Here is a 23,885-nt window from a genome sequence, read left to right as displayed (position 1 = left end):
CATTGCATTCAAAGTATTCAACTACTCTCTGATATCTAAGTAAAACACAATTAATGTGAAAGTTAATAGCCTAACAATTAAAATTCCAAATAACTTTATTGACCGAAATAATTTTCTTACGTGTAATGATATAGAAAAGTCGAAACGTTATATTCCTTGTAAATGTTTTGCAAAAGGGCAAACGAAAGCATTTTTTCTAAATCACTACTCTCTGTGACCATTTATTCAATAAAATAACAATAATTCAATAAGTTAAAATAGATTAGTTCTCATCACTGACTGTTCTTAATTAAACAACTACTGAAAAGTATATAGCACTGAACAGCTACTTCACCTCAATATGAAACTCCTCAGCGGTGTACATCCACAACCACATCGAGGATCGAACCCAAGATCTTTGAGCTTGAAGGAAAGTACATAAACTGTATACCAATGAGCTGGTGTCCAATGGTAAACATGCTTAACTCAAAACAATTAACGATACTGAGAAACCATCCCCCAAAAGTAAGCAACTGGCTTACATTCTACATGACTAGAATCCGATGGTCAAGGCTTCCGACTAGAACTCCAAAAGTTACCTCTCGAAATCAAACGCTAGTGACATCATTATTACTACAAAAATTAAAACATATCAAAGTCAACTTATATTAATCTTTACCTTACAAACTAGTTCAACAAGAAACTTACTTCAAAATGTTCAACTGTTTCTTCATTTTCTGGACAATTCAAACTTTCAGAAAACACACTGATAGGATCTCGTATGAAAAGATGAGCTACATGTAATGCCAATGTATGATCAACACCTTTGTTAATAAATGAAATATAAAATAATCTTTGATTAACGTATTTTAAGAGTGCTAAACTTACTATGATCTGTTATGTTTAAGGAAGAAAATAATTTGAGCATAAATAATGTCTCTGACAACAGCTTTTTTTAAAGCCTTAGTTTCTTATTCGTTTGGACAGTCTGTTTTAATTTACAGAACAGTAATTAAATTTCCTTACTAATAGATTATTTTAGTTTCACTTAATAAATAATTCTTGTTCAGCACTGATGCATTGGTGAACAATACAACAGCCCGAGTACATTATGAACATTGTTTCATCTCTTCATATCAAATCATAATTTTTCTGCTATGTAAGCAGTTTCGTTGCTATTATCATATCAAACAGCTATTTTGCTATATACATATATATGATTTATTGAATAGCATGCTTTTAGTCTCCAAATGAAGACAACCTTCGTCAACAATCACTCAACTAGTGTGTTAAGCCAAATTAACAACTTGATGTGAGACTTTCAAACAATTAACAAGCAATCAACTTCGTCAGTGTAACAAAAAAGTGTTTTTTAGATGTGACCTCATTTATTGGTCTGTAAATATACATTAGATTGAATGACATAGATCCCTTTTTTTCACTTTTAACGAAAATCCTATTTTCGTAATATAGGACCTTGATTCTAGTATGTAGCTTAACTGCATTAATATTACTTAACTGTATGACTGTGAAAAATGATCAATAAAGGTAGGACAACGTAAGAAACCAAGAGTTATCACATATCAAATAAAAAATAAAGTTATTTTGAAGAACATGTTAATTTGGTTACTATCGACAAAAAATGGAAATTTAATCAAAAAAGCGAGGCTGGGTAAGAAAGTATGCATGAATTTTCTTGTGGTAGCGAAATGTAACTCCTCGATTTAGAAATTATAGCTAAGCTATTAATTTGAAATAATCTCTAAAATCGAAGGAAAGATAAATAATCTGTGCAAGAGCAGATTTATAAGTGGCTAAGCGGAAAATGTCAAGATCAATGGTTCAATTAATTTTTCCCTAAAAGATAAGTGTTGAAATTGACGAAATGACGAAACACAGGGTTCAAAAACTTTTTATTACTACGATCGTATAAATATATGAATAGTTAGACATATGGAATGTATTATATAAAGAAATTTAAAAACCAATTCATGGGGCAATCCGTTTATACCTTAAACAATCAAGAATAGTGTATTTCAAAAGAAACTATCAAGCTTGTTAAAAATTTAATTTTTAAATAGGTAAAGTATTTAATATGACAAAAGACACCAGAGATACTCTTCTGTGTGCAATTCATTTATTCAAAGGTAGGGTTCAAACCTATCATCGAGTGGTTGGAAGTTGAGTCCATTAACCACTAAACAATCGATTCCCTAAACGACATGAAAGTAAGATAGATAAAAAATAAGAAATTGACTAGACGATAAAAGATCAATTTACAACGCTAAGATAACAATCGTAGATTACTTTCTACAAAAAAACTTGCCTCCTTCAATTAAAGTATTATAATAATCTTTATTATAGACAAGTGGAATATCATTGAATTTAGCGCCCATCGGGGAAAGGTAAAAAGAAACTGATGCAAAGCGTGATTTAGGAATAACAAATTGATCGTTGCAGAGAGGCTGAAAATTAAAGAGAGAGAGAAAGGAGTGATAAAAGCAGTTATATGTAAGAAAATAATTCCTAACTTAGCTTTACGTACAAACAAACAATCATAAATATAGTAATGTTTGGTAAAATCATTCAGATTTTTCTAACAAAATGTTTGAGGAGACTTAGAAAAGTGGACAATCTAGCGTCAATGGTATTTTGTAAAGTATAGTTCTTACAGAAATTACCATCAACTCGTAATTTAGTTTTATTCCATGACACTTGAGTCTGTCAGTCATATGCAACGTGGAATCCAACACACGTGCATCGGCTTAGGTTACCACACCCTATAAACACAGAGAGTTAACATTATCAAAACAAATCGCAGAGTAATAGAAGTAGCAACAGCGTCAATAGTATTAGGTGATTTTGGGACTCAATATCTAGGGGAAGGCGAAAAATGAATGCGCCTGGGTCATAGCAAACAATTCTGCTCCTTATTGTTTTTAACAATTACTTATGAAAATCACGTGGACCTTAACTGCATAGTTTGCACTCACTTGCATTACTCGGTCCACTCGTCAGTGACCTCACGGACTGATGAAACGTTTTCGTTTGGCCGCCCCTAGCCTTTTTCTAGCCTACTCCTACAACCGGTAAGCATCGCCTGTCGAGGTAAAACATAGAAGCTTAATACTATAATAAAAACTCATTCTATAAATAACTTCGGATGGGGGGAGGAGTGTTGGACCAGTTGATGAAAAGGACGGATATTTTATCGTCCTTCCATGTACTCATGTACATCTATAACGTTTGTAATAATTTCAATTATTAAATGGTTTTTCCTAGAATTTATAATTTTTTGTTAACTGTTGTGTGTATGTGTAACCTGAAAACAGTAAACTGAATATTTCTAGAATGGTTATCATGATAATTCATTTAGTATGAAAAATAGCTAAAAATGAGTTAAATTGTCTAAAGTACACGAATTCATCTTCGGTTTTAATATTATTTCGAATACATTATTCCCTTCAACTCCATTCATTCTTTTTTAACTAAATTCTATATTTAGTATTCTATATTTACTATCATTGATATTATCTCGAATCCTTCCTATTCAATTTGTGAATTTTATCTAAATATAATTAAATGGCATAGCAACTTTGAACGATGCAATATTTGTTCAAAGTTCTACTTTGATTGTAATTGACTGGTGCTCTATCAAAGTTATGTCCAATAAACTACGTATTATTCTTTACGTGCACCGCATTTTTAAATGATAAAAATGAACAAAACATAAACCTTAATTCCTCGCTCCTCTTCTGTTCGATCATCAACTGATGCGGATATAATACCCCAACGGCAGTCCCAATCCAGTAAGTAGCCTCGGATGGCAGGAGTGGCTGCGCTTAAAGCCATAACAATTGGGCATATTGTTGCTAGCTGATCGTATAAGATCCTGGCTTCGTCAATGCAACATGCCTATAATTTGAAAGAAGTAAAATAATTGATACAGACAATGATGTAATAATATGAAGTAGAGTATCAAACATTCAGTCAGTCAGCTACAACGCAGGACCAGGCACATATGTGCATCGGTCCAAGTTGTCACACCTATTAGCACAACAAAATGAACACCAAATTCATAGCATTACTTACTTCGATGGTGGTAATATATAAAAGAAAGATTGCATATAAGGATATAATACAGGTAGAAAGAATTAGTTCGTAGAAAGAAACATACGAAGCGATCTTAATCTCTTAGTTTAAGGGAAGATAGAGAGTGTATACACCGACGCTATTGTGATCGATTCTGAGCCATGTCACACAGATTCTCCAACAACTGGTTACGAGTCACGCGGACCTCAACCAAGTAGTCTGCATCTACCAACATGGCTAAGACCAGAAGTCAGTGACCTTAAGCACTGATGCCACGTTTTGGTTTGGCTTCCCCTAACTTTCTTCCAACCATCCCCAACACTAGTCAGTATTGCACGTCGTGGTAATTGGTGTTCAAGCATACGCAACACGTGGCCAAACCATCTCAGTCGATCAAGATTCACAACCTCACGAAATCTCAGCACGGATACAGAAGGCTCGACTAGCTTTTGCCAACTTGCGTCATTCATGGCGTAGGCGAGATATCCGTCTATCAACCAAAGGACGTGTTTACTGCGCAGCAGTTCGTTCCGTCCTACTTTATGGCAGTGAAACATGGCCGGTAAGAGTAGAGGATATCCGTAGGCTACTAGGTGTTTGATCATAGGTGTCTTCGAAACATTGCTCGTATATCATGGGACCATCGAGTAAGTAATTCAGTTGTTAGGAAACGGGTACTAGGTAAGGATGGCAAATCAATTGATGAAGTGGTGAGACTTCATCAGGTGAGATGGCTTGGACACGTGTTACGTATGCACAACCACCGACTGCCTCGACGTGCTATGTTCAGTGGTATAGGAGTAGATTGGAAGAAAGCTAGGGGCGGCCAAACCAAAACATGGCACAAGTCCATGAAGTCACTGACAAGTGAACTGAGTCATGTTGGTAGGTGTAGACTACCTGGTTGGGGACCGCGAAATGATAGCAACCGATGGTTAGAGACCCTGAATGACATGGCTCAAAATCGTTTGCAATGGCGCAGGTGCATCCACTCTCTGTGTTCTCCCAAATTCTAATCTTCTGAATTCTTCATGTCCCTTTTTTCCTCTTTCCAAATTTATTTCACTGGATTATACTCTTTAAATAACATCTCCAAACCCTAATCTTCCCGATTACTGCTTATACTCTTATTACCTCTACCACTACGGGATTTGAATCGACAACTGCATCTCTGTGCTAATGTGGTGTGGCAACTCGAACTGATGTACGTACGTACGAAATTCTACGTTATTACTGACTGATTTACCATCATTCCCTAATACCATGCGTCTAACCTCACTATTACTTACGCGGTGATTCCAGCAGATGCGAGCAATATTCCTAAGGGATCTGTGGTCAAATTACACATAAAAGTTTGTTATTCCTAGTGAAACTGATGTAAATAATTCAGCTATGCAGTAAATTCGCTAATTGTTTACTGCTCCATTGTCTAATAATCCAATGATGTAACTTTAATTGTAGTATTTTTTAACTAAAATACAACTCAAATCCTACACTAAACTGCTAACAAAGCTTATTTTTTAAAATAAAAATACTTATAAAACTGTTGTTGGTTATGTCCATAACTAACCAATCAAATCGTTGCTTAAGCTCCCACCAAGTCAATCTGATCTGATGGGTCTATAGACTATCTCTGTTGTATGTAACCTGCCAACTGAAAGATATTATTATCCTGTTATATTAGTGACTCATAATTCTTATTCATTTCTATAAGACACGCAATACTGATCGGTATGTTTGTGCGTTCCACTCAATGACTATAAATCTTTAAACTATTCCACTAATCTAGTTCTTATTTTTAAGTTTAGAAACAGATAAAGTTTAAAGCTAAGTTGTCCTTGGTCTGACTATAGCTCTCATGTAGACTCTGTGGTCGCCAGTATCACGTTTACAGTTCTAGAACATCTGTAGGACAAATTAAATCCTACAACTGTTACTGACGTAAAGGTACATAAATTAACTTTCATCAAAAATGTTAACATTCTTGTAATCAGTAGAATAATTTATCTAGATTATACACACTGCTATGTGAAATACCAAGTGAAAAAGCATATGATCAGTAACAAAAGGTTAGATCATAAAAGTTGAATAATATATAGAACACTTGGATCAGATAGTAAATAAACCAAACAAAATATATAATCTAAGTAATCATGAATACAAATGTTTCCACACATAAAGTAATAAGTTATAGAGAATCACTTCAGGGATTCGAAGATTGCCAAAGCAACGGTAGCATCCCTACGATTCAAAAATATCTGGAACTCAAAACAACTGCCAACCGACATCAAAGTCAGAATGGATACTACAACCATCCTCAGAAAGGTACAGATTTTTATAAACAGCTATGTATATAAGATACTCCATATCCGTCGGTCGTATACTATCAGCAGCAACCTACTATAGCAAGAAACAAACCAGCTTTCAGCTGAAGATGAAATCAAGAAAAAATTTTGGAGGTGGGCAGGACAAACATTGCAAAAATCAACAAACTGCAAAAAACCCAAAGAATGAACAGGATTTGGGAACAACTGAAAAGGAGAGCCCAGGGCAGAGTTGGTTGGAAAATCCTGGTCGGCGGCCTATGCTTTATAAGGGGTAATAAGCGTAAGTAATCAGAATAGTTTCGACTAAATTAATTCTCCTTAAAGACTAGATAATATTATATGTTTCGGAGGTTAACATTGAACAGATACTTGACGTAAAAATATAGACTAGATAAAACTTCTTCAATATTCAGTGTTTCTTTATTTTCAAAATATTTTTCTTCAATGCGTGGCAAAGTAATGTAAATTTATGAATGATCAAAAGACCAACATGAGAATTAAATGGATTGTCCAATTAATACGAATGTTTGATAAAATAAAAACTGAGTTACTTATCCGAAACACAAAAAATTAGTATGTTCATATATATTCTTATTTAAAGGAATTATACTGTGAAAGAAACGTGAATCAAGTCCTCTTTTGTTTGAATGGTTGACTCTGACCAAACTACTTGAAAATGTTTCATAGAATATAAAGCAATACTTCAATCACTATAGAAGTTTAACTCACCGGTAATTAATGAGCTATATGTGATTTCACATTGTTCAAAGAATCACCAAAACTACTATTTATAAGTAGATCATATCTTTATAATGACTACCATACACACAAACATACTGCATTCAGTTGAGAATAACTTACTGATTAAAGACCTATATGCTACTATTTTTACTATGTTTATTCATCATGACAACGAAAATAATATCTAACATGTCTGGTTTTAACATCTAATGACCGTAGAAAACAAACAAGGTCAAAAGTACAACCGAAATGTATTTCTTATAATTTGTAGACAATCTACTGAAACAAAAAATATGAAAACTAGTGATAACTAAAACAAAAATATAAACGCGCTTATGGACGACTACGAAATTAATTTTACCATTCAACTACGTACATTTAAACTGAAGCAGACGCTAGCCTAAAGAGATGATTGGGTATATCTTCGACTTGAAAGTATAAAACATAAGAAAGAGGCATTTTTGTAGCAGATAACAAACATCATTAGTTTTTTGGCTGCCTGCCTCGTTAAAACCTTACAGCACATGCTTAATATTCATTCAAAAAACAGTTTCTCGATTGATCTCCAACAACTCAGTGGTTGTTTTTTACAAGCCTTGCTAAGAGAATATCAGGTTTCTTGAATGATTATAGTATGCATTGTTTTTTACCCAAGGAGTTAAAAGACGTCAACATCATGCTCTGTAATCTGAAGTTGGAGGAAAACTGACCTAATAACTCATTGCATTAATGTTGAGCCATGTAAATGTTTTCCGGATTCAGTTTAGCCAGAAATGGAGGATGTACACTACTAATGACCAAAAACCGTAAAGAAATAGATTCCCCTAGAAATCTTTATTATCAGTGATTTGGTTTCAGTCTCGAATGAAAACCATCCTCTAAGTTATGGAAATTCCAAAAAAGTATTCAAACCATTTACTACATAATTGTCAAATTTGTTTGTATGTGTGTAGCAGTTTTACTAAATTTTTCCTAAAATTCGTAACAATTAAACTTCCATCTATAAACACTGATCATTAAGTGGATAACCCAAAGTTATTCCTAATTATAGTTCTTTGTAAATTTTACGGTATTAAATTTCGGTATTCTATTCCGTTACACCCTAATAATAACTTATAAACACAGCATATTTTTATCAGTTTTTTTCTTGATAAGTTACCCCTTTGTTATGTTACATTATTTTAGTCTTCTACGGTTACTCCTTTGTGTCTATAAAAAGGGATTTCTACCCTCAAGTATCAGAGTATTGGTTCACAATTTCTGGTGCGCCAAATGTTTGATCTCCGAAAGAAGCATGAGAATATGAAAAATGAAGTTACACACTGAACTTTGTGTTAATATAGAAAACCTCTTGCGTTTTATGACCAAAATAAGACAAAATTTAACAGTCTCCATATATTATTCAGTGGTATAATATGCTAGGTACGCTTTAGTCTGAGACAAAGAAATGTAGTTCAGTAATTTCTTACCACATCCTGTAATAATTAATAACTCATAACTATTATGAAACAGTTAGTAATACTAAATAAATTTCCAAATATTTGCGTATGGTCTGGTTGATTCACAAGCTCACTAATATTTAAGTGTCTAAACCAAGGCACTGCTTCATGTAATAACAGACAAATCAAAACTTCGGGTAGAATTGGATATTTTCAAGTTAAATTATGACAAGAAGTACTGTTTTAAAACAGAGAAAACATACCTGGAAAGTGATCTGTAAACAGCTACAACCCATTCCGAAGCCCATAGCATCTAAATAAACATGATTCGGTAAAGCTGCAGACGTTGAAGTGGGATCATTTTGATTTGGGAAATTTTCAATAAATGGTTGAGGTGTACATGTATCTCGATAAACTAAAATTATTTTATTGAAAAAGTCAAATGTCAGCATAAAAAGAACATGTCTGAATGTCAAAACAATGAACAGGTACATGTAAATAAGAAATCAATACATGAGATAAAGAACAATATTAGTTAAAAAAATTCTTTAAAAAATACATAAAAAAACTCCGTTTATACATGAAGAAGAGTGGAGGACTTCATGAAGTTGAGAAAACTTTCATACGGAAATATTATTGATTTATATTATTTAAATTATTTATTTATAAAATGTGATCATGAGTTCCAATTCATAAATAGTGACAAGCTTCGTGGGGGAATTCTCGGAGTCCTAGTGAGAACCCGTGGTCAGTGGAGTTAGTCCATGTCGGGAAGAGACAGGTATCTACCTCAGTGCAGTGGAATATGGTCGTGCGATTTCGTGGGTTGGTTGAGGTTAGACGTAAACACCGTTGGATGCCGTCTCAGTAGCCTAGAGGTTAGGCGTTCGCGCGCGAGGCTGAAGGCCCTGGGTACACACTGCCGAGGAGTCCCACAATGGGATGAAACGGCCGTTCAGTGCTTCCAGGTTTTTGATGGTGGTCTAACATCAATCTTAATAATCTCCACAACCCCATACTGATAATAAATAATAAATTATTTCTAGTAAATAACTTTTTATACTCATTGTAGATAGTTTTTTGAACTTATGATTTAATATAAAAGGCAATATCGAGGCAATCCGAACAGGATGCATATATGCCAATAAGAGACTGATCAATTGCAGTTCTAAACATCAATGGGAGGATTCAAACAAATAATACAAAATGAATATAAATGGATATTTTATAAATATCCCCATGAACATAAACAGATCCTTTTTTAATATAATTGATTCAATATACAATCAACACTCAACAAACAGAATGTAAAGTTCATTAAACAATTAAATTTTATTAGATACTATGTTAGCGGGACATAGACTGGATTAAAGCATGCTCAACGCACGATTGCTTTGGTGCACGCTGATTGGCTAGTTATTATCCAATCAGCACTAGTCGATACTTGGAGAATACTCTAGAATCTTCTCATGTAAAAACTATAAATATACTGACGTTTTTCCCTATTGTGCTTCTTACTTCCATCTAACCTTGTTATTTGGAATATAATCTCTTTCCTATTCAACCGTGTTCTGATTTGGGGACTTGTCGAGTGATTCGGTGTCCAAGAATACTAAGCAATAAGAATAGCTGGGTCATACTGCAACAAAGAGATTATAACATACTATTTATAGCTATTTTTCGAGAAACTCAGTTAAATGTTTTCAAACAAAACTAGAATAAATCAAAAATAAGGAATTGGCTTTTTACAAATAAATTCAAATTTTACCATAAACAATGATAAACAAAAACAATTATTATTGCTATTACTATTCATATCTTAACTGTTTGTTTTAATAACGTTGTTGAAAACGCATTGATCATAGACATTAGAAAATCCATTTCAATTTATTTTAGAAATATATAAAAATTCAGTATTATTCATCAAAGATTTGTAGATCATCAGAAACACTAAACTACAAGCCCAATCAAAACGAAAATCCCAAATAATTTTAATTTAAACAAATAACAGAATGGATCACTATGTTTCGAACAGACTCTACGTTGGAATATGGTGGGTGGGTAATTACTCTCAATATTCCGTTCACCTACAATAATAATAATAATCTAACAAAGCATGGGTTTATGTTCTTGAACTTAGGCCACATTATTTGTATGAGGGATAACGATATTACTTGGGATCTCAAACTAAATCAAGATAAAGTGGGGTTTAAACCACAGTTGTACCGGTTAAAAATAGAATGGATTTAGCAATTGAGCAGCCACTCATCGTAGTTTTGCACTTCTCTATTTAATGAATACAAACAATGTTAGAAAATTACACAATGATTAAATCAACGAGAGTTGACTTAAAACCTATCCTGATTGAATGGAATTCGGTATTAGACATATATCTCTAAATGAATTATGATATTTAAAAAAAGCCTTTTTGCGACTGTTAGAACTTGGAAGAAGAAGAGTCCAGACATTTGATTAAGAAATAATTATGTAAGTCATTTTCAATTAATGTATAGAAAGCAAAGAAATAGCAGTAATCAATTTTTAGATGTCAGAATTGTGTAAAAGTTGGAAGGTTAAAACGAGGTATACACAAAACATGGGGTTAACTTGACAGTGTGACTCACAAGTGCAAAGAAAAACCAATGAATCACCTTACCTATTGACCAAATTCCATCCGCTCTCATGATAGTATTAAAGAACAGCTAAACACTATTCGTAAATAACATAAGAATACATTCCCATTAAAGTTAATCAACAAGTGCATGAAACACATAGATGAGACCTAAAATAACAGCAGTTTTAAGCATAGAATTATCTTTAAAATTGGAATTTAGAATTGAGGTCTCCGGTAAGATTAAAATGCAATGCATAAGAAAAACTCAGAAGTGAAGATTCAATAGATCCAATCTATATACATTATATTACAATCGTCTAATTTTAGAAACCGCATAAATTTACTCCTTTTATGTAAAGTCTGTGTTAGTGGGTGTAGAGTAAAGCAAGTTTACTGTCGATTATCTGAACATCATCAGCAATAGTTAAACAGACATAAACGAAGATTCGTTTAGATCACTAGGCTTCTCTAACTTTTAAAAGTTGAAATTAAAGAAAGATTAGCATTGTTCACTTAAGTTTCCATGTTCTTAATGAAATAAATAAGCAGATTTAATATATACTTGGTAAATAAATCATTCTTATTCGTCTGATGTGCACTGGCAACAATTTGTTTAATAATACACTTGCTATTTCTATTTAACATTATCAGATTGAACTGAATTACTCAGCTGATAATCTTATTTGCGTTTCTAATTAAATATCCATATGTATTGCCAATGTACATAATTGACAAATAGAAATGATTTATGTGTAAGCATGGATTGTGAACTGACATTTTTTTAATAAATATTACGAAAATATGACCTTAAATATAAAATTTACATACATACATTAAATCGACTTAAATAAACCACTTACTGGGGACATTTATAGCAACTTTAGCTCCACGCCGTTCACGAATGTTACGCGTTAGCGTTCTGGAAAGAAAAGAACACGTAAAGTGATAGACAAAAAATTTAAAAGTTATGTTATATAAAAATGTCTTAACAAGTATATGTGTGATTAGATTGTTCGAAATGGATTGCGCAAATATATCACTTAATTCTGATAAACTTTGTCTTTTCAATGCATTATCGAAAGTTATGTTACTCTACTCAACATTAGACCAAATAGAGCTGATATCACTGTACAGTATTCATAAGATAAGGATCTAAAAGGTGAATAAATAAAGATTACTTATGTCGATAAGTGAAACAAATATTTTCTGATGGACAAACCGAATGAAGTTAGTGACTTTGTTTCGACCGTTTAAAAAAACGCAAGTTTTTAGAATTTAGTCTTCAAGTTTAAACTCAAAACCCATAAAAATGGTCCAAATTTGTCGATTTTCCGTCTCTTTGAAAAATCTTTAGTACCTTCATCTATTTGCCCACCCCCACCCCACTTAATTATGACTTATTCTAGATTAATTTTAAAACTTTCCTCTACTTTTCAGAAATAGATGGAGTCTTATGTTCGTCAGTTTATCTATATTAACACGTAACGTGTACGAACACGTCAGGTTGAGTAGGGGATTTTAAATATTTAAAAAATCGGTTATTAAATCACAATCCCATTGAAAATTTAATGTATTTGGTTCCCATTAAAAAAAATAACTAGTACTCAAATTACAATCCATTTAAATTTACCTAAAAAAGTCATTACTGGTGAAAAAACCAACAATTTTGAAATAACGGTAAAAGTTGAATCTTCTAGGGACATCTTATTATTCTAATAAATTGATATTGGACAAAGTAGAAATAGGTGTTTTTAATTTGGAACCTAAAAAATGTAAGAGCTTTACAATGAGGCAATTCATGTCTGAGTGATGTGTGGTTTGATGTAGTAATTCAATTTAAATAGTGCACAGAACATGACTTAAATTGCAGCAAAGTATAACACTGTAACCTTTGTCTACAGTTCAATAAGCAGTTCCCGGCTATTTTACGACACCAAGTGTTCATGAATTTGAAACTACATTTTTAAATAAATTAACAACAATAATTACACTGTCCTTTGTGATATATGATACTTAAGTGAGATATTTGTTGAGAGCTGTAAAAAAAAATGTATAATCATTACGGCATATATATATATATATATATATATATATATATATATATATATATCATGAAACTTATATGAACATTATCAAACCCTTAGTACATAGCTAATATATATTATTACACTAATATAATTTATTTTCAAAATATATTTCATCACTAATGACATTTCCCTATATATTTAAGTTTGCAAAGTATGAGAAATAAAGAGAATAGTGTACAAACAAAACAGGAAAAGTGAACAACACGAAAAACTGCAAAACTGTTTGCGTGCCAAAATAGCAAAACAATATTTAAAATGTACTGTATATCAGTAAATCGAACTATGATTAGATTTTTAATTTCAATTGATTGTCTGTGTGAACTTAGTTTAAAAAAAAAAACATTCAGAAGCCGTTACAATTCAAATAACAGAAAAATTCATTTCTCTAAAGCTTTTACGCTAACTGTCCACAAATTGTATAAAAAACATGTTATTGGCCGTTATTACTCTTAACTCCGCCTGTATTTCTTCTGGAGTTACTACCGATCCCAAAGCCGGAAAAAAGGAGGGTTGGGTATAGGGTCGACAACTCCAACCCATAGAGAAATACATTGCTAAAAAAACGTTAACCAGATAAAACAAATTAAACCATTTGAACTCTCCTCTCCGAGTTGAAGGAAGAATTATGATGCCTCATGATGAAAACCTAAATTCTCCGGAAGGCTGATGCCCCTACTGATAACCATTAATATATATACATGGAATGTCCGCACAATGTAGGAGACCAGGAAGAATAGTCAGATAGCAACGGAAATGAGGAGATACAACTTGACAGTACTCAGAACAAAAGAAACCCACTGGACTCAAGCTGGACAGAAAAGGCTAGATATGAGAGAGATGCTGCTGTATTCCGGTAACGAGGAGGAAAATGCTCCGCACACACAGACCTTCTTATAGATGTCACTCCACCAACAACCGAGGAAATCAGGATGACCATCAGACAAATCAAGAGTGAGAAAGCAGCACGACCTTGATGGTTTTGTTCTCTGGGCTGGATAGTTTGGTCGTGGAGCTTTCATCGTTCTCCTGAACATCACCAGCACCTGAAGTTTGTGCTCCACGACCAAACCATCCAGCTCAGAGAAAAAAACTCTATCAAAATCATCAACCTGAGCTACAAATCTTCACCATCTCAGCAGCACGACCTGAGAGTATACCAGCTGAAGCACACATAGAAGCAACTGCAAACATGCTCCAAATTCTATTGCAGAAAATTTGGAAGGAAGAACAAGTGTCGATGGACTGGAAAGAAGGACACCTCATCAAGATACCAAACAAAGGAGATCTGAGCAAATGTGAGAACTACAGAGGCATTACACTACTATCGGTACCGGGAAAAGTTTTCAGAGTGTGACTAAACCGGATATAAGATTCAGTAGACGGTCAGCTTCGAGATCGTGCACAAACCAAATTGCGACACCACAGATCATTACTGAACAATCAGTTTAGTGGAACTCGTCACTATACATCAACTTCATTGACTATGAGAAAGTATTCGACAGTGGACAGGAGAACCTTATAGAAACTTCTTCCACCTGAGAAGATCGTAAGCACAATACGAAATTCGTACGACGGACTACACTGAGAAGTCGTGCATCGAGGACAGATGCATTCCAAATAGGGACCGAAGTCAGACAACACTCCCTACTCTTCCCTCTTTCTCTTTCTCCTGGTGGTTGACTGGATTATGAAGACCTCGACATCTCAGGGAAGCACAGAATACAATAGACATCTCGGAATCAACTACAAGATTCGGACTTCACAGATCACCTGGCCCTTCTATCCCATACACAACAACAAATCACAGTCAGTGTAACAGCAGCCTCTGCATCACTAGGCCTCAACATACACAAGGGTAAAAGCAAGATCCTCAAATTTAACACAAAGAACATCAATCTAATCACATTTGATGGAGAAGCTCTGGAAGAGGTGGAATCTTCCACGTATCTGAGCAGCAGCATCGATGAACAAGGAAGATCAGATGCTGATGTAAATTTATGGATTGGCAAAGAAGAGCAGCATTCCTACAATTGAAGAACATATGGGACTCGAAACAATTGTCAACCAATGTAAGTCACGATCTCCAATACGGACGTCAAGACAGTCCTACTGTATGGAGCTGAAACTTGGAGAACTACTGCAGCCGTCATCAAAAACGTACAAATATTTATAAACAGTTGTCTACGCAAGGCCCTCAATGTTCGTTGGTCGGATACCATCAGCAACAGCCTACAGTGAGAGAACAAATCCACTTCCACCTGAAGAGGAAATTAGGAAAATACGTTTGAGGTAGGTAGGATATACATTACGTAAATCATCAAACTGCATCACGAAGCAAGCGCTTACTTGGAATCCTTAAGGGAAACGAAAAAGAGGAAGGCTGAAGAACACACTACGTCGGGAATCGGAAGCAAACATTACAAGGATGAATAGCAACTAGAAACAACTAAAGATTGTCCAGGAGAGAGTTCGATGGAGAATGCTGGTGGGCGGTCTATGCTCCTTCACGAGGGGTAAGTTATTACTCTCATACTTTATTAATAATAATATTATATATACATCCATTAACTACAGAGATTGGTTAAAAATGCGATTTTAGCAATAGCTAAGCAATGTTCGTTTTAATATAAAAAATGATGCTTCGATAGGCACTACATACGGTCATCTAAGACAGTAGAAAATATATAAATGAAACTTCAAGTGGACGTTTTTGAAAAAGTATTATGTTCAACGACTCCAATTTTATGCTTTAACACAATGAACTAAACAGAAAACGACATTTCTTACTTTAGTGTTTCTCAAGATTTGAGTAATTTTCGGAATTTCCATCATCCCTTGATATGATTTCGACAATCAGTGAAATAAAAGAATACTGAATAGTCATTTTGTGGTAGTATGAAATTCCCAAGTACGCCTTCATAAAAGTTATTCTGAAAACACTTAAAGTATTCATCAGAAATCTATCTTAAGATGGATATCTGGCGATTCTAACAGAAGGCTATACCTAGTATAACCAATCCACTGGGAACTAAGAGAGACAATTACCGATGACAATGGATATCGATCACACTACATTGAAAATTGATTTAAGTTTAGAAATGTAGACCACTAAATTCCGACGATAGCCATGCAGGACCTTCCTCATTACGAGACCTGGATTATCCTTTAACGTTGTGAAGGCCACACTGGACGCCCAAGTGACTTTGCCCTGTGCATAGACGTCCAATCTGTGTAATGAAACCCTTGCCAATACTGCATTATATCTCAAACTCGCCCTCCTAAATCACTCGATTGGCAGTAAAACTCATCCTAGATTGAGTCCGAACCCAAATTTGTCAGTACGCTGGTGAATGTTACGAAGAGCTATCGTTTCAAGCATATTTTTATTGCTTTGATGGTATTAAGACTTCTTAAATGGCCTAGTATTCTTGGACACTTCACATTACTCCACTATTGTCATTCAAAACAGGACTTGGAGAGGAACGTAAATGTCTTAAAGTAAAACTAGTAAATTTATGTAGTTATACACCAATCATAGTGAATGCATTTCATGAGCTGAGTAATTGTAAATGTATACAAATCACAGTGCAAGATTTATTACAATAAAGCTGCAGTGAAAATAAAATAACGAATTTTATAATGGATAAGAGTTAGCGGATGAAGTTCATCTTAAATCAGTTTATGAGGTCTAAAATTAATTTCTTCATGGCTACAGTAATTAGGGACTCGATGTCCTCGACAGATTAAGTCCTTTACATTAACATCACATAAACAACTATTAACGGGAATCTACGTGATTGGTGCTTCCTGCGCTTCGGTACTTAGTACGATACCGATGTATCAGGGTCTCAGGACAAACACACGCAGAACAGTCTTTTCGAATGGAGATGGAGAATGAGTTCGTAGTACTTCACTAGTCTTGTATGTGGGTCCCAAATATACAGAATGTATCAGTACTAAGACATCAGAGATGTGACCAAACCTACCAATTGTCCGATCTGTATCAAATTGCAAACGTTGAAGGAGGAAGGTTTAAACAACAAATATAGCTCCCGAAAAGTTGTATCAGATTTCTCATTCGATAATATCATCCATAAAATCGACGACTCCGTGACTTACAACCGTCAAAGCAGGAAACAGACTTTAACAGAGAATAGCTGCTGGATGAGTCAAAGGACAAAAGTATATAGATAGTGGGATTAAAACGAAACAGAACACCGAGGCAATCGACTTGTATTAAATTGATCGCAAATATCCTTTTAAAAAGTAATGAAGTGGAGCCAATAGGATATTTTCTTAATAGCTCTTTATTACCATACTTGTGATGAAACACTTTTTAAAAATCCCAAACGTGTCAAAACAAGATGAAATTTTATTACTGTTCACATGGATATTAGCATCTAGAACTACTAAACAGTTAAACCCATCTAGTAAGGTGTAATATTTGAGTTATTCACGTAGAATCAGTTTACGTATCTGTGTGATTATAACGAGTTAAAAATCTTACAAATTATTCAACAACCGCACAGCTCGCATAAAAAGCTAATTACCTTGACTATAAATGAGTTGAATAACTACTTACTGTTTCCATAAGTTCGATGCAGTTATTTTAAGAATAATTTGTTATCCGAATACAACAACTGTTTTGATATTATTTTTAACAACGCTAATGAAAAGTTCAAGGAAATTTGTTGTGAACTAAATATGAATTAAGCTTACTTAAAACGTGGATGTCCTTGAGTAATAGCTGCATCTGGAAAAAACAAACTTCTGGAAGCACCACTATCAGGAGTTGGTTTGGCAACTGGATAGCAAAAGTTATCACAACCCAATCTAAATCGTAATGCATAATGAATATAATAAACATTTGATGATAAATGTTTTTTCTGGAAAGTAGCAGAGAGGAAATCACACAAAGAAAGTGTGTGAAATCAACTAATAATAACAATAATTAATTAATCAGAACAGCACAACAATCTGTAATTCATTTTTTTTAATATTTAGGAGTTAAAGAGAAACCCTACTGATAACGCATACTTTGATATTAGTATGAATGTAATCCTATGAAACTAGCCAGTAAATATTTATATACAACAGTAAAGTTTGTAACTTTTAAGCATTTACGGATCTATTCTATAATTTTTAATTAGACCGTTATGAATGTGGTAGAACTTTAATTGTACATGATTATTTGAACTTCACTGGTAGGCAATTCGACAGTGAATTCGAAATCCAAGAAGTGACATACTCTACACTCACAAGCACGGGATTCACACTGCTCATGTTTTCAACCAGCAGAATCACTGGGATGAAGATTAATGATAACTATTTTTTATACGTATTCAATATCTGATGACACGAGCTTGTCTTACTTTTTAGTACCTATCTTCAGTTCAAAATTAATTGCATAAACCATGATTTTCACTAGAAATTCAACAATTTACTTCCATATTCTGTAGTGAATGGTAGGTCGCTATTTAAATTGATGACTTTAGGGATTGAGTTCATTACTGCTAATTTTTATTATCGGCGAAAATCGGTTGAAAATCAATGGCATTAAAATTATTATTTGATGTATTTCGAATAAAAAAATTCAAAGTTTTAAGATTCTACCCCCGCCAAAAAACCTAACGCAGTAAACATGAATATGCATTTCAGACAGGTGACATGACCAAATAATTATGATGTTCAAATAAAAGGCATTTGAAGTCTATCTGTATAGACAACATATCACATAACATTCTCTGTTAGTCACTGACATCAAAGCAATAAGAACAAACTTAACCAGATAAAATGAATCCATTTAATTTTGTTAGATATATTTAGCTACAATCAACCCAAAGTATGCACAGAATCAATCAAATAGGAACATAGGTTTTTTACTGTTGAATACAATAAACACGATAATTGCCGCAGTTAGACAATACAAAAAGATAACAACATTAAGTTTTTACAGTTCAACAAAGTTACCTAAACATCAGGAGCCGAAAAAGAGATCAAAACATTTTAATATCTTCATAACCATGAAGGGTGCGAAAACTATGCGAAAGATTTCACGCTAGTATTGAATTATAAGATTATTATTCATTTGGACATTGTTGAACAACACTTCGTCATTTATCAAGTTTTTGATTAAATCGTAGTAAACATTTATTTTACTCAGTCAGAAACACGTTCTTATTTCACTAATTCTGTTATATGCGGACGAAGAATAATAAGTAGTATATGCTAGGATCTATTTATGGACTGTTATTACATATATTCTTACTGTATAACTATTAAGTAACTACATTATGTGCATATTCAGATTCCTTTCATTATAAGCTTCCATTTGACCTATTGACTACTATTATATGATTTACCAGTCTTAGGTTATTCTCAACCTATTAGTAACAGTATCTCACAATTACAGCCACTTTCCGGCCTGATCTTGCATAATTGTTATCTTCTATTTTATGATGTTGTTGGGCTGGTTTATTTGTACATAAACCCAGTATATCTCAAATACATGATTCATACAGCGGAGGCTAATATCGGTGTTCTAGACTGAACCGACTGGGTTAGGCGAGAAGCTACTATCTTGGTGGATCAAGAAGAAATCAGAGTTGACTCTGAACTGCTGGTAATGGGTTATGTGTCATTGATCTGGTCAGTAAGTCGGTGTTCTAATTGGCGATCGTATCACGTGATAATTAACAGGCTATAAGAACATAACAATTTTTTAAATAAATAATATATTTGTAATATCCCAATGAGTAGAAAATTGGATTTTCTGAGGTTTCGTGACTTAGTGCAAGCCACTTCAGAGAATAAATAACCAAATTACAACCAGTTCAAGTTTAAATAGTACAACGGAACAATAAGAATAATATGTGATCAATCAAAGAACAGGTCTGAACAAGTTAATGTTGTCATTTCGGTCAAGGTGATTCATAAGTGACATGTATGTAAATTTGTGTGTAGGTATGTGTGTACTGTTTAAGGATGAAAATTTGTGTGACCTTTATGGTGAGAAAGGATAGAGTTTGATTTGTAAGATGATAATGTGAATTGTAAATAGAATCAGACTGGGTGGCTAGGATAGATAGTCCCAGTAGGATGTATGGTAAGGCCTTCTTTTCTATTGGGAGAAGTAGGATTAAGCATTATATGGAAGGTTTCAGCTATTCTTATTGGGATATTACAAATATATTATTTATTTATAGTAATCTACCCAATGCTCAGTTTATTCGAAATTATCAAATCAAACCTTGGTAATGATACCTATAACAAGTTTCGTACACATTTCAGATTCATTGAGAATAAATACAGGTAATCAAATAAAATGAATTCATTTACTCTTGTAAGATTTTGCTTGTTAGCTTTACTATGGATATTTTTGAGAAAAATACATACCGTGGAAAGGCTGATATTGTCAATGCGATGCAATCTTCAGGAAGATTCGCCACTAAATCTAATCGTCTTTTTTTCATGTTGCACTCGACAGTGTTAAAAGCATCCAATAGTCGTCCAAAAGGAATTCTAGGTACTCCTTCTATCATATACTCAGCATACTCGGGTTGCCAAGTTATTTCATCACTGAAATAGTTTGAAACGTCATTTTATTATAGACAAAATACGTACGGGATTACAACTGCCAAAACACTGGTGATATTAAATCGTGATGTAGATAACTAGTAGGTAACAAAACCTTTGTCAGATATCAAATCCCACGTACTTTGAACATTTCATTACAAATTAAAGCAAATCCTTTTCAGGGTGGTCACGTTAATGTGAGTAGATCAATATTCATCCAATGGGCGTTGAATATGGGAAGGTTTGAAAAGTAATATTCCTTCTATACGGATCGGACCTTTAAATGCGCCACACAATAACAATGTGGCTAATAGTAGTTATCATCGGTTTGCATGAGGGTCGTGATATTACCGAAGCAGGTGGTTTTCTTAGGGGGCCACACTCAGAGCCTTTGACCTAAAGGTCTAGTCCACAAGGCAGTAGAGCAACGTTAGGAGATGCAGTCCCATGGAAGCCGGTCACTAACAATAGGTTTACACGCCATTTGTTCCCTCGGGATCCTGGAGACCATATACACCGTTGGTTTGGAATCAGGGTTTTCCAACTCCCCTATGTGGAACTTCTGTGTCCACCAACCCGGTCAAAGAGCCAGACATTCATTTTTCGTCCTCTCGACCTTGTGAAAAACACCCTTGTGGAAAGAAGGCAGTGAGTAGGACTCCTGGCAGTGACTGTATACTTGCAGCCCTGTGGGAGCATTTCGAGAGCGAGAGTGGATTCTTCACACCCTCGACGGTACCGTGGCATTAGGGGCTTGAATTTTCGTAGTATTATTTTTCTTTTGTTGGTGTAGTTTTTCAGTTGCCAAAGTGTTAATTCAACTTACTACTACTCTACAACCTAGTACATACAGCAAATCTTTTCGACAGACTATATAACGCTTTACGTTGACGGGAGAACAAAATAAGGTACTTAAACCGAATCACGAATGCAATGATTAAATGTTTACTGAGTCAAATGAAGGAAATTAATGGGAAGAGTAGATCTAAAACTTAAGGATTAGTTGAGTAGTGTAGTGAAGTGAAGAAAATGTTAATTCCAAGACATTTATGACCTTACTACCTAAACTGTAATCATTTGTTATGGAAAAAATATGAATTAAATAACTGTAACCCGTATACTAGTGTGTAGGTTTGAATCATTATGAACGTACCTGATATCACTTTTCTTTTCATTTATCAACTTTAACAACTCCGAAGCACCAAGATAGAGTTGTGCTGCATGTGTCGAAGGGTCAATGCGAACCAATGTGTACTCAATCTCATCACCCCATTTCAGTGTATGTTTCATTCGTGAATTCAGTTTGTGATACAATGATAAGAACTGTTTGATACCCTGTTCTCGAATGAATAACGCGACTTTTTTAGTTTCAGGCCAGTCTAGTGGCGATCCAACTGTCAACAAGCCCATACTGTATGGAAATATATTAATTACAGTTAGTGTTTTGGACACAGAAATTCAAATACTAGGTGATGAATGTTCTTATATGCGGTCGAACGAGAGAAAATGATGTTTATGAGATAATACACAAATGTTCACTCAGCGGGATTAGTGAACTAAACTTGAATCCTACCCAAACTTGTAAAAATGGGATTCAATTCACTAAGGGACCATTCATATTGAGAAAAGTACGAGTATATAATCTTTTCTGATGAAATGTATTGCAGGTTGAAATGAACTACTGTAAGTCGACAACGACATACACATCAATGGTCATTATAAAGTTAGTCATATCTTCAAATACTTATCATGATTATTATGGAACGCCTAAATTTGGCTTAAAATTCCCCTTTAAATATACTTCATGTCTTACCAAACTCTACAGAACGACGAGGTTTTGAGGTCAGCAAGTTGGTTTGCACTTTGTAAAAGTTCTTGCTAAATTACATCTACGAGTTTTCACCATCAGGTGGAATATTGACTTTTGAGGGGTGGGGAATTAGGGTTACATACGTTAGTTTCCATAACCCGAAAATATTAATCTGACAAATTATTTAAACAGGTCAATAAATAGTAGTTTCCAAAACGAACTATATGAACCTGGAACCACCAGGTATACGGAAGATCAAAGGATTATTTTGAAAAGCTAGACCATATATGTTACATAAGAAAAACCCCTTGAGGCTTTCAGATTTTCACCTGTCATGTCAGTAATAAACGCAAAACCACAACTTTTGATACTGGGTAAAGCCTTATTAGTAGTGAAAAAGTCTTTTGTGCAGAAGTAAATAATTACTTATTCACTGAACGCAAACTAAAATCCTCTTATACAACATCCCCTTGATCACCTATTATTAGGCTGAAATAGTTGACTACATTACTAGTAAATATGTGTCATCATTTTAAATCACTGGTGTATTAAAAAACAATGGCAAAGCCCTGACTTAAATATTTGATAATTATATCACTTAATGCATTAACTGAAATAATAAGTCTTATGTGACTAACGAAAACACTTTAAAACAAGTTATCTAATACAACTGTATTATTCCAGTTTTTATAAACACAAAGTGGACATATCACAACACAATCTTACTTGGAAATCTGTCAAATGAAGAAATGAACTAATGACCGTGTGGCCTGCTTTATAAATTTGCCAGATTCACCAGCTTAGTTCCTATTGGTTGATTTTTGTCTAGTACAGTGACAAATATATTCAATCTTCAAACTTTGAACTTTATCAACAAGATATAACGAATGACTAGTCCCTTGAGATTTGTGTCCGGGTTGTCATATAGTTTTTCATAATGTATAGATTTTAATACTTTTTTGATTTTTTAAGAATATAAAATAACAAAATATTTATTTGGCAGTATAAGGATCTGCAGTGAAAAATAACTCCAAAATAGACAGCATTGTAAGCATTCGCTATTAATGCTGACCCCAGCAGTTTTCATGAATGCTACTATACGAAAGCCTTCGACCGGACATTCTGGCTGTAGCCGATTCGGAATGCTTTGAAATAGTCTGTTTGTATATCACTGAATTTATATTTGAACTACTGGTAGTTGTGTATTTAATTTTCTTTATG

General features: G+C 34.0%; 1 protein-coding gene across 1 annotated transcript; it reads right to left on the bottom strand.

Annotated features, from left to right (window-relative positions):
- Positions 1-13,421: 13,421 nt before the first annotated feature.
- Positions 13,422-23,488, bottom strand: MS3_00006431 (uncharacterized protein). The gene is made up of 4 exons (XM_051214575.1): positions 23,391-23,488; positions 22,008-22,265; positions 20,675-20,857; positions 13,422-18,165 (listed from the first exon to the last, which is right to left on the bottom strand). Exons 2-4 carry the CDS (start codon positions 22,262-22,264, stop codon positions 17,958-17,960), a joined length of 648 nt encoding a protein of 215 aa, XP_051067761.1. The 5' UTR covers position 22,265; positions 23,391-23,488; the 3' UTR covers positions 13,422-17,957.
- Positions 23,489-23,885: the final 397 nt, after the last annotated feature.

The sequence above is a fragment of the Schistosoma haematobium genome, chromosome 2 (genome assembly GCF_000699445.3).
Source record: "Schistosoma haematobium chromosome 2, whole genome shotgun sequence".
In the NCBI taxonomy this organism is placed as follows: Eukaryota; Metazoa; Platyhelminthes; class Trematoda; order Strigeidida; family Schistosomatidae; genus Schistosoma; species Schistosoma haematobium.
Note: the sequence above shows the minus strand (reverse complement) of the source record. Positions and strands in the feature narration are given on the sequence as shown.